General features: G+C 47.7%; 1 protein-coding gene across 1 annotated transcript in view; it reads left to right on the plus strand.

Moving 5' to 3' along the window:
• The first annotated feature begins 1,122 nt into the window (after nucleotides 1-1,122).
• LOC115895758 (ubiquitin-protein ligase E3C-like) overlaps nucleotides 1,123-12,277 on the plus strand; it is a 43,881-nt gene continuing 32,726 nt past the window's right edge. Inside the window, exon 1 of the mRNA XM_030926373.1 lies at nucleotides 1,123-1,526. Coding sequence (XP_030782233.1) covers nucleotides 1,461-1,526 — 66 coding nt within the window. The 5' untranslated portion in view covers nucleotides 1,123-1,460. The remainder of the gene's footprint in view (nucleotides 1,527-12,277) is intronic.

Below are 12,277 nucleotides of genomic sequence, written 5' to 3' on the forward strand. Positions count from 1 at the left end.
CTAGCCGGGCGAGGTGGCGGGCGCCTGTAGTCCAGCTACTCGGGAGGCTGAGGCAGGAGAATGGCGTAAACCCGGGAGGCGGAGCTTGCAGTGAGCTGAGATCCGGCCACTGCACTCCAGCCTGGGCGGACAGAGTGAGACTCTGTCTAGAAAAAAAAAAAAAAAGAAATTTTGCCAAGAGTAGATTTAACCTCACAAACAAACACAAAGAGGGTAGTCATTTCACAATGTGTCTGTGAAATCATGTTGCATACCCTGTATACAACCAAAAATCAATTTTTAGAAATTGGCTTCAATCGTGTATGATATATGTATATGCACATGTATATGAGAGATTATGTATACGTATTAAACAAGACACATGTTATGTATAGGTGGTCCCAACTGAAAATGGCTCAACTCACAATTTTCTGACTTTGTGAGGGTTATTGTAGTATTAAATACATTTTCAACGTACAATATTTCATCTTACGATGGGTTTATCAGGACAGAGCCCTATGGTAAGTCCAGGAGCATATTTATGCATACACAGATATGTGTACATGATCATATTGATATGTATTGATGCTGTGTGTAATATTGATGCATGTGTGCTGTGTATGTATGAGGCAAATCTGCGCATGTCTGTGTACATGGTAATATTTATGTCCGTCTGTGCGTGTCATAGACATAGAACAGTGGGGTGTAAACAGACAGGCTGGGCCTAGCTGCTCCTTTCCCGCCTCACTCACTCGAGTCTGGCACCAGATTGGCCGCTCCCAGGCTGCTCCGGGTGCCGGCCCCTGCACCCCACCCTGCACCACGCACCCTGCCCTGCACCCCACCCCGACCCACGCCTCGCACTCCGCCTTCCCTGTATCCCCCCCCCCCCAAAACCTCCCTCCCCCCGCCGCGCCCCCCGCCGCGCCCCCCGCCCGCCCCCCGCCGCGCCCCCCCCCGCCCCCCCGCCGCCCCCTCTCCGCACGCACCAGGCCCTGCCCACTCCGCCGCGTGCCCAGGTCACCGCCCTCCTCCCAGGCTCCAGCGCGCCTTGCGGGGCCGCGCACGCTGGCGGAGCCGCCGGGAAGAGCGCCGTGCCGTCGATGGCGGACGCGCGCACGTCTGCAGGGCCGCGCACGCAGTGACGGCTGACCGCCATCTTCCCTCCCGAGGCGGCAGTTCCAGGTGCAAGCGCCGGGTTTGCTGCCCGCTAGGCGCCCCTGCAGCGGCCGGAGCAGTGGCCGGCGTGGATGAGGGGCAGGCAAGGCAGGGCCGCCCCTCCAGTGTTGCCGCCCCTCCCGCCCCAGGGCAGGGCTGGGAGGGTACAGCCCGGGGGCGGGCTCGGGTCGCCTCCCGGCCGCCGCGTCTTCGCTGCCCTGGGCCGGGCGGGCGGGCGCCGAGAGCCTCCCAGCCCGCCCCGTGCCCCGCCCGCCCGGCTGCTTCCGCGGCGGCGGCGTCCGCACATGGGCTAGGCTGCCAGGATGTTCAGCTTCGAAGGCGACTTCAAGACGCGGCCCAAGGTGTCTCTTGGCGGCGCGAGCAGGAAGGTGAGGGCTGGGTTGGCGGGGCTCCCTCGGCTCGGGACCTGCGCGGCCGGGGCTCGAGGCTGGACTCGGGCCTCCCTGGCCGGGACTCGGGGCTTCCTCGCCGGATCTCGGGCCAGCCCCAGCAAGGACTCGGGGTTGGACTCGGGGCGGAGACCTGGGGCCAGGACTCTGGCTGGGACTTAGGGCTGGACTCGGGGCCTCCCTGGCTGGAACTCGAGGCCGCGCCCGTGGGGGTCTTGCCTGTCCGCTGCGCTTCGGGACCCGGGCGCGCTGGCCGTGGCTCCTTTCCATGCAGGCAGCCGGTGAACCCTGGCACGCTTTGTGCCACCCAAGGTGAACTTACCCTTTCTGGGTGTTTCCTTTCAGAAATGGGGCTTTCCGTGCTCGCTCCCGCATGGCATCAGGGAGTGGTTGCTTTTCGAATGCCACCTGAAGGGCGTTTTCGGTTGTGGAAGGTGAACGGCACGCATTTGCTGATGTCGATAATCTCGGCGGAGGTGGAGGCAGAAACGCCTCATGAATAGCCACGTGTTTGAATCCAAGACCAGGGCAGTTATTCGCTACCGGCCTCCCGTAACTGTGGAGAGACTCCGGACTTGTATCTGTTGTGATAGGCCATAAGTTGTTCGCATGGTAATTGTTTAGGATAAGGGTAGGCAAACCATGACGCTGCTGTTCTAGTCTAGAATTTCCAGCTGTCTGTCCCTGAAGATGGGCATCGGTTGGTTCACTGGAACCGCTAAGTCTTTGAATGCTGTGTGGTCTTCCTCCCGCCCCTCCCTTCCCACCCCTTCCCATCATTTCTGAAATGTTCTTTAAATTGCTTCACCTAGTTTTTCTTGTTTGTCAGTATATTCTGTATATCACAACCACCAGGTAGGCGCGTAACGCGGAGTGGATGCTGGCAGGCCAAGGAGGAACTGCTGTTAAGATTGTGCTGTGGTGCTGTGTTTGGTAGTTTCTGAGGGTAGAAGGGAACCTGGGTAAAGAGTTGGGAGAGAAGTGTGCTGATCCTTTTTAAGCTTTGAGGTTTGTGTAATGGTGATTGCTTGCAAGTCGCTGTGCTACAGAACTAAGTACTGTTCGGTTACAGGGTGGGCGTGGTAGCACCTAGGGGCTTCCACGTTAATGAAAATTTCTTAAGAGATCAAAGGATTTCTCCAGTTAGAAGAGACTTCCGAGAATCTCTGGACCAAATCTCCTTGCTTTCAAGTTGTGAAGGTGAGCTGCAGAGCATTTGAACGAGTGCGCATTCGCACAGCAAGCTAGTGGCAGACCACCTGAGACTCCATGTCATTTTCACAGCGCCGCGCGGCCTCTGTTGCAGGCAGGAACACCCCACGGGCCATGGATGTTGGTCCCTATTCACCAAGAAGTGCATCTCTGCTCTGAGGGAGTGAGGTTTCTTATCTGTTGATCAGAATCTCGAGGGAAGATACCCTGAGCTGTGTGAAACAGTCGCCCCTTTAAAAACAAAACACTTTTTATTGGGGTATAACGTAAGATACAGTCAGGTTCACAAGCACTAAGGAGATCCTTGTGCAAGTGAAATTGAAGAGGAAGGGCGTGAGGGAAGCTGGGTAGGGAAGGGAAAGGCGTCTCAGCTGGAGGCTAGCTTTAGCCCCATCTCGCCAGGAGCTTGCCACAATTGGCCCTAATTGCGGCAGAGGGGCTGGTGGCTGCCCCCCCCACCCCAGGATGAGGGTGGGAGTGTGGCACTGCTGACCCTGAGCCGAGGGCCATTATTCTGGGAGAGAGTGGCAGTAAAGAGTCCTTAGTAGGAACTGGCAGCAGCTGGGGCATGGGTGCCCTGGCCTGGTTAAGGTATCTGGGTGGGGACCCAGCTGTATGTACAGCTTGAAGGATTTTTGCATATGGACACTCTCCTGTAGATGGAATACCGCTCACATCAAAGGAGGACCATTTCCAGCATTCCAGAGGCTCCCTTGCGCTCTCACCCTTTAATTACAGTCATGTGTGACTTAAAGAGGGGGACACTGTCACTAGGCCAATTGGTTGTTGTGGGACCATCAGAGTGCACTTAACACACACCTAGATGGTGTTGCCTGCTACACACCTAGCGGCTTGGTACAGCCAGTTGCTCCTCTGCTACACACCTGGACAGCGTGTTTCTGTACTGAATACTGTAGGCAACTCTTAATGCAATAGTGAATATTTGTGCATCCAAACATAGATACAGTAAAAATACAAATTATAATCTTATGGTACCACGGTGTATATGTGGTCTGTTGTTGACAGACCGAAAGGTCATTATGCCGGGTATGTCTGTATTCCAGCCCCACAAAGGTGACTGTCCTCCTGACCTCTGTTACTGTAGTAGCGTTACCTGTTGAACTTCCGGGTCATGGAGCCACTCGCCACTTGTCCTTTGTGCCTGGCTTCTTTGGCTCGGCTTCTGTCTTAGAGGCAGATTCCATCTGCCTCAGTGCACGGCATTGCCCTTTGTGTGAACGCACCATGGTTTATTCTATTTTCTTACAGGCATTTGGCGTGTGTGCCTTTTGGTGCACCTAATATTCTTGTGCTGGGTCCTAGGTTAAATGTATGTTCAGCTGTTGTGCACACCACTGCCACAGTTTCCCCACGTCGCATGTCTACAGCATCTGAAGGTGTCCAGGTTTCCACATCTTTGCCAACACTTGATATTGCAAGCCCTTTTATTTTAGTGAGGATGTAGTTTCTTTGTGGTTTTAATTTTGTTTCCTGACAGCTAATTATGTTGAGCACCTACATATGCTTATTTTCCTGAATTCTCTTTGACTGCTGCATAAGTCCCTTCCCTTGTTGGAAAAGTGAGAAGTTATAGTTACTCTTTTCTCATGTCTTAAATTATTATTTGAAATCTTCCCTTTCTGGAGCTTAGTGGAAAATGGAGTAGTTACTATCTTTTGAATAACTTTTTTCTTTTTTCAAGTTAAATACTTTTAGTACTTATTATTTGTATAGATCTCTGTACAACAAGCCTGGCTTGAAGAAGTTTATAATCTTGCTGGGCAGATAAGACTTAAGCAATTAAAAATTAAATAACAATAGAGAGTAATTGCTACATTCTAAATTTCCCTTGATCCTGATTCAGAAAAAATAAAGTTGTTTGGAGCTTAGTCCTGAGGGATGGGTGTAATTAGGATGGGTGGAAGACAAGAAGGCATTCCAGGTTTGTGGAGTAGGGGGTGTGTGGAGTAGATGTAGATTGGATTCCATTGATTCAAAGTCACTTTGGGGAGCTGCATATTGATTACACATGGACATAGAGATGGGGACGATAGACACCAGGGACTACTAGAGGAGGAAAAGAGGGACAGGGAAAAGGGCTGGGGAACTACCTGTTGGTTACTAGACTCTCCCCTGGGTGATGGGGTCCTTCGTACCCCAAACCTCAGCGTCGTGCAGTATATTCTTGTAACAAACCTGCATAGGTACCCCCTGAATCTAAAATAAAAGTTGAATTTTTGTTTTGTTTTGTTTTTTTTTTGAAACGGAGTTTCGCTCATGCTGGAGTGCAGTGTTGCCCAGGCTGGAGTGCAATGGCTGGATCTCAGCTCACTGCAAACCTCCGCCTCCTGGGTTCATATGTTTCTCCTGCCCCAGCCTCCCGAGTAGCTGGGTTTACAGGCATGTGCCACCACGCCCGGCTAATTTTGTATTTTTAGTAGAGATGGGGTTTCTCCATGTTGGTCAGGCTGGCCCTGACCTCAGGTGATCCGCCTGCCTCGGCCTCCCAAAGTGCTGTGATTACAGGTGTGAGCCACCATGCTCAGCCTGAAATTTAATTTGCTCTGTCGCCCAGGCTGGAGTGCAGTGGCCGGATCTCAGCTCACTGCAAGCTCCGCCTCCCGGGTTCACGCTATTCTCCTGCCTCAGCCTCCGGAGTAGCTGGGACTACAGGCGCCCGCCACCTCGCCCGGCTAGTTTTTTTTTTTTTTTTGTATTTTTTAGTAGAGACGGGGTTTCACCGTGTTAGCCAGGATGGTCTCGATCTCCTGACCTCGTGATCTGCCCGTCTCGGCCTCCCAAAGTGCTGGGATTACAGGCTTGAGCCACCGCGCCCGGCTGAAATTTAATTTTTTTTAAGTCACACTGATTTCTGCCTTTAAATATTTCTGACATCAGGATACACACTGATAGCATGATACAGTTTAATTGGTGGTATGTTTTTCTTGGTAGTGTATAGAAGAATATCTTGGGGTCATCTGATTTTAGGTACAGAAATGGACTAAAACTGGCTTAGTAGGCAAAACAAAAAGAAACAAAAACAAGTTTATGAAAGGATACGTGTGTCTGACAGAATAGAAAGGTCGGAAACACCAGATAGCAGGTATCACCACCACAGGCGTCGCTTGTCCTTCTCCGGGAGCCGGGTGCACTCCCTTCTTTGTCTCCTTCATTCCTGGCTCTGCAGACTGGCTTTCTCCATTTCACACACATGGTTTCCTAGCTTAAGGGTCAAGAAAGTTTGATCATAATTACTAATTTTCAGGAGAGGACAGTCTGATTGGCCTGGGTCATGTTTCCAGCTGATAAGCGCAGTCTGAGGGGGCTTGGAGGCTGGGTTCAAATGGAGCAGTCTAGGTGCACCTGTGAGTGGGGGTAGATTCTTCAAGAGGCAGGGAGTGGTTGTTGACTGAATGCCTGGGTTCCTGTGGGACAGACACAGGAAGCAGTCTGGGCTAGAGATGCAGATTTGGGGGTTATCAACAGACTGGTGGCTTAGAACACAGTTCCCGAAGAGGGCTTGGAGTTTGGGACAGGGTGGGACTCGTGAGGTACTGCAACATTTAATACGTGTGGGGGTGGGGGCAGGGCTTACAAAAGAGTCACACCTCCTAGAGTGGAGGACAGCGGTGTCCGGGGAGTGAATCTCAAGGAGGGAGGAGTGACAGGCAGTGCCAAGTGCTGCACAGACACAGGGTCCACTGACGGCGGAGTTGGGAAGAATTGGGTGATTTGAGCATATTCTGTAGGGTAGTCAGAGTTGGAAGTCAAGAGCATAGCACATTGAAGAGCAGATGGAAAGTCAGAAACAGGGCCAACCACAGGCCGGATGCTGTGGCACATGCCTGTAATCCGCCACACCGAAGCCTGAGGCGGGAGGATCGCTGGCGTGCGGGAGTTCAAGGCCGCAGTGAGCTGTGATCATGCCATAGCACCCCAGCCTAGGCAACACAGCATGACCCCATCTCTTAAAAAATAAGGCAGGGGCGAGGCAACAGGGTAGACCTTTTTTGAAAAGAACCAGAAGATTGGATGATAAAGGGAAATTCGGGGTCTCGGGAAGAGTTTTGTTTGTTTTGGGGGACGGGGGAAACAAGTTTATAGACTGGGAAGTGGGGACGTTAAAAATGTAGGGAAGACAGAGTGGCATAACTTTCAGAGTCTTGGAGAATACCCAAGAGTGGGGAGAACTGAGTGTGAGCAGGCAATGGGAAGGATTTTGAGACTGAAAGAAGCTAGGGATGGATATGGATATAGAAAAGTTTGTAGACCAGAGGAACTGAAAATTTGTAACTTTTCGTAGATAGTTCTGACAATAGTGGGAGTAGAATTAAGATCACTTTAATGTTTGCCCAGTGCTTTTTTTTAAAAAAAAAAGATAGGTTATTTTTTAGAGCACTTTGAGGTTTACAGTCAAGCAGAGGGTAGGGTTCCCGTATGCCTCGTCTCCCTCACCTCACTTTCCTCTGTTACTAGCATCTGGCATTAATGTGGATCGTTGGTTACAATGGAGAAACCAATGTTGATGTGTTATTATTCATTGAAGTCCATAGTGTACATTCAGGTTCACACTGTGTGTTGTGCCTTGTGTAGGTTTTGACGAATATATGATGACATGTATCTACCCTTACAGCATTATGTAGAAAAGTGTCATTGCCCTAGAAATCCTCAGTGCTGGCCAAGTGCGGTGGCTCACGCCTGTAATCCCAGCACTTTAGGAGGCCGAGGCAGGCAGTCAGGAGTTTGAGACCAGCCTGGCCAACGTGGTGAAACCCCGTCTCTACTAAAAATACAAAAAATTAGTTGGGCATGGGAGGCTGAGGCAGGAGAATTGCTTGAGTCCCAGAGGTGGAGGTTGCAGTGAGCCTGGATTGTGCCACTGCATTCCAGCCTGCGTGGCAGAGCATGACTCTGTCTCCAAAAAGAAAAAAGAAAAAAGAAGGAGGCCTGGCACTTTGGAAGGCCAAGGACGGTGGATCACCTGGAGTCAAGAGTTAGAGACTAGCCTGGCCAACATGGTGAAACTCTTGTCTCTACTAAAAATAGAAAAATTAGCTGGGCATGGTGGCAGGTGCCTGTAATCCCAGCTACTCAGGAGGCTGAGGCAGGAGAATTGCTTGAACCCGAGAGGCAGAGATTGCAGTGAGCAGAAATTGCGCCATTGCACTCCAGCCTAGGCGACAAGAGTGACACTCTTTTAAAAAAGAAAGAAATCCTCATTGCTCTCATATTCATCCGTCCCTCCCATCCCTGTAACACCTGGCAGCCACTGATCTTTTTACTGTTTCTACTCTAGCCTCTTCCACGATGTCATATAGTTGGAATCATACACTATATAATCTTTTCATATTGGTTTCTTTCACTTAGTAATATGCATTTAAGGCTCTTTTCATGGCTTGACAGCTCATTTCTTTTTACTTTATTTTTTATCAATTAATAGGCTTTTTTTTTTTAGAGTGGTTTAAGGTTTACAGAATAATTGATGGGAAACTATAGAGTCCTCAAAACCTCCTCTCAGCTGTACGCTGTTTCCTTTGTTATTTACATCTTGTATCTGTGTGGTACATATGTGACATTGGATAACTATTGAATTTTAATGAAGTCCAACTCGCCAGTGTTTTTTTCATGGATCTTGCTTCTGGCATTGTATCTGAAAAGTCATTATCAAAGCCAAGGTAACCTAAATTTTCTCATATATTCTAGTAGTTTTATAATTTTGTATTTTACATTTAGGTCTCTGATACATTTTGAGTTAATTTTTGTGGAGGGTATAAAATCTGTGTCTAGATTTTTAATTTTTGAAGTTTTTTTGTTTGTGGATGTCCAGTTAGCACCATTTCTGAAAAGACATTCCCCAACTCCATTGAATGCCTGCCTTTGCTCCTTTGTCAAAGATCAGTTGACTATATTTTTATGGATCTATTTCTCTTTTGTTTTTTTGAGACGGAGTCTCGCTGTGTCTCCCAGGCTGGAGTGCAGTGGCGCAATCTCGGCTCACTGCAACCTCTGCCTCCTGGGGTCAAGGAATGCTCCGGCCTCAGCCTCCCGAGTAGCTAGGATTACAGGTGTGCACCATCACACCTGGCTACTTTTTGTAGTTTTAGTAGAGACGAGGTTTCACCATGTTGGTCAGGCTGGTCTCGAACTCCTGACCTCGTAATCTGCCCATTTCGGCGTCCCAAAGTGCTGGGATTACAGGCATGAGCCCCCATGTCTGGCCTTTATGGGTCCATTTCTAAACTCTGTTATGGCTTTATTCTCTCCTCCACTGATCTCTCTCTCTTTTGTCAATACCATACCATCTTGATTACTGTAGATTTATAGTAAAGTATAATACTTAGTGTATGTACTAACCTTTTTAAAATTTGAGACGGAGTCTCCTGTTGTCCAGGCTGGAGTGCAGTGGTATGATCTTGGCTCACTGCATCCTCTGCCTTCTGGGTTCAAGTGATTCTTCTACCTCAGCATCCTGAGTAGCTGGGATTATGGGCATGTGCCACCATACCTGGCTAATTTTTGTATTTTTAGTAGAAACCAGATTTTACCATGTTGGCCAGGCTGGTCTTGAACTCCTGACCTGAAGTGATCTGCCTGCCTCAGCCTCCCAAAGTGCTGGGGTTACAGGCGTGAGCCACTGCGCCCAACCATAGGCAGCATTGAAGTCTGGTAGTGTGAGTCCTTCGACTTCCTTCTTCTTTAGTACTGTGTTGGCTCTTCTGGATCTTTTGCCTCTCCGTAAGAGGCAGTTTGTTGATATTCACACACACACACACACACACACACACACACACACACACACACACACAACCTATTGGAATTTTGATTGGGATTGCGTTGAATTGGTAGATGAAGTTGGGAAGAACTAAAATCTTGACAGTGTTGAGCCTTCCTATCCATGAATATGGAATATCTCTTAATTTGTTTAGTTCTTTTCTTTCTTTCATTGGTTATATAATTTTCCTTATATATACCTTATACATGTTTTGTTAGATTTATACCTAAGTGTTTATTTTTGGGAGGTGCTAAGGTGAATGGTGGTGGTTCAGTTTCAAATTCCAGTTCATTGCTTATTGGTAGAGAAGCAGTTGACTTTCATGTATATTCACCTTATGTCCTGAAATCTTACTATAACCACTTCTTAGTTCCAGGAGGGGTTTTTTGGTTGATCTTTGGAATTTTCTGCACAGATAATCATTTCATTTGCAGCCAAAGACAGTTTTATTTCTTCCTTTCTGATCTGTATGCCTTTTTTTTTTTTCTTTTTTCTTTTCTAAGACCATCAGAAAGCAATGCATTTTATTGTCTTTCTGCATTAGGTAGGATTATAGTTGAAAAGGAGTGGTGAAAACTTGCCTTGTTCTCAATCTTAGTGGGGAAGCTTTGAGTTTCTCATCATTAAGTATGATATTTGGTGGGTTTTTTTGGTAGATATTCTTTATCATATTGGGGAAATTCCCCTCTATTCCTAGTTTGCAGAGTTTTTATCATGAATGAATGTTGGGTTTTGTCAGATGCTTTTTCTGTATCTGTTCATGTTACGTGTGATTTTCCTTCTGCAGCCTGTGGGTATGACGGATCACATTAAGTCGTTTTAGAACACTGAGCCTGTCTTGCATATCTGGGATAAACCCCGTCTGACTGTGATGCGTAATTCTTTGTGTACATTGTTAGATTGAGCTTGTTGACATTTCCTTCAGGATTTTTGCATCTGTTTTGATAAGGGACATCAGTTTGTGGTGTTTTTGTGATGTCTTTGTCTGGTTTGGTATTAGGGTGTTACTGGCCTTATGGAATGAGGATACTCTAGGGCCTACCAAAACCAATTACTGTAGTTTTTTTTGTTTGTTTTGTTTTGTGTTTTTTTGAGACAGTCTCCGTCACCTAGGCTGGAGTGCCTGGAATACAGTGGTGCGATCTCATTGCCACCTCCATCTTTGTGATTGTGATGCCACCTCCATCACAATCATTCAAGTGATTCTCCTGTCTCAGCCTCCTGAGTAGCTGGGATTACAGGCGCCACCACCTTGCCCAGCTAATTTTTCTTTTATTTTTAGTAGAGATGGGGTTTTGCCATGTTGGCCATGCTGGCCTTGAACTCCTGGCCTCAAGTAGTCTGCCTGCCTCAACTTCCCAAAGTGCTGGGATATAGATGTGAGCCACTGTGCTTGACCTCGTTTACTCTAGTTTTAACTCCTCCCCTTTGATCGGTCTAGATTGTTAAGATGATAAGAACTTGATTGCGTAGTTTTGTAAAAGTGCCCTCTATTATATAATTGAAGGGATTACTTAGATTACCTAGAATATTTTAACTTAAAACATTTTATGCTATTTTGTTTTAAAAAGCATGCATGTAATGCATGTGTTAGTATAATGCTCCATATACATTGCAGTGGAACATAAAAACTTTTTCTTACAGATCTGGCATCAAATAAAGTCAATATTTTCTAAGATCAAATTAGTTCCTTTTTTTTCTTTTTCTTTTCTTTTCTTTTTTTTTCCGTTTAAGAGACAGGGCCTCACTGTGTCCCCCAGGCTGGAGTGCAGTAGCTATTCACAGGCATGATCGTAGTGCACAGCAGCCTCAAACTCCTAGTCTCCAGCGATTCTCCTGCCTCAGCCTCCTGAGGAACTGGAACTCCAGGCTTGCTACTACCCAACCCCAGACTGGCTCTGAAAATGTTGATTGACTGTCAGGACTGGTATTTATTTAGCAACACTATATTTGTTCCCTTGAATACAGTTATGCTGTATCCTTTACATATAGGAGCAGTAGACTGTAGTTCCCTGCTACAGATAAAGTCAAGAGTTCTTTTTTTTTGTTTTTTGAGGTAGAGTTTTGCTCTTGTCACCCAGGCTGGAGTGCAGTGGCGCAATCTCGGCTCACTGCAACCTCCGCCTCCCAGGTTCAAGCAGTGCTCCTGCCTCTGCCTCCCGAGTAGCTGGGGTTACAGGCACCCGCCACCGCGCCCGGCTAATTTTTGTATTTTTAGTAAAGACGGGGGTTTCACCGTGTTGACCAGTCTGGTCTCGAACTCCTGACCTCAGGTGATCCACCCACCTCAGCTTCCTAAAGTGCTGGGATTACAGGCGTGAGCCACTATGCCCGGCCAGGAAATCAGCCGATTTTTAAAAATAGAAACCAAGCAGAATGGAAGGAGTGAGACTTGAGACTAATTGTCTCATTTTCTTTGGACATTAAATCTGGGCGTATAGGGAAGTGGGTAAAGTACTATACAAAATTTAAGGAGACACTGTCAGGTTCATGCACAGGCTGATTCTGCATGGCACATCCCTGAGAGTGAGTGCCTCCTTAAATTTGTGCCTTAGGCATCTGGCTTGCCTCATCATATCCCCTACTTGGCTTTGACCACTTGAATGTGTGCTGATTTTCTTGAGTTACAGTGTGAATTGCCAGCTAGGATCTTTAAAAGGTTAAAAAATAGATAGTCTCATAAGACCGTAGAATAGCCTCAAAAAAAGTTCTTGCAAAAGCTGTAAGGAGCTTCCCTCTGTGACTT

Source organism: Rhinopithecus roxellana, unplaced genomic scaffold (assembly GCF_007565055.1).
Source record: "Rhinopithecus roxellana isolate Shanxi Qingling unplaced genomic scaffold, ASM756505v1 contig2242, whole genome shotgun sequence".
Lineage (NCBI taxonomy): Eukaryota > Metazoa > Chordata > Mammalia > Primates > Cercopithecidae > Rhinopithecus > Rhinopithecus roxellana.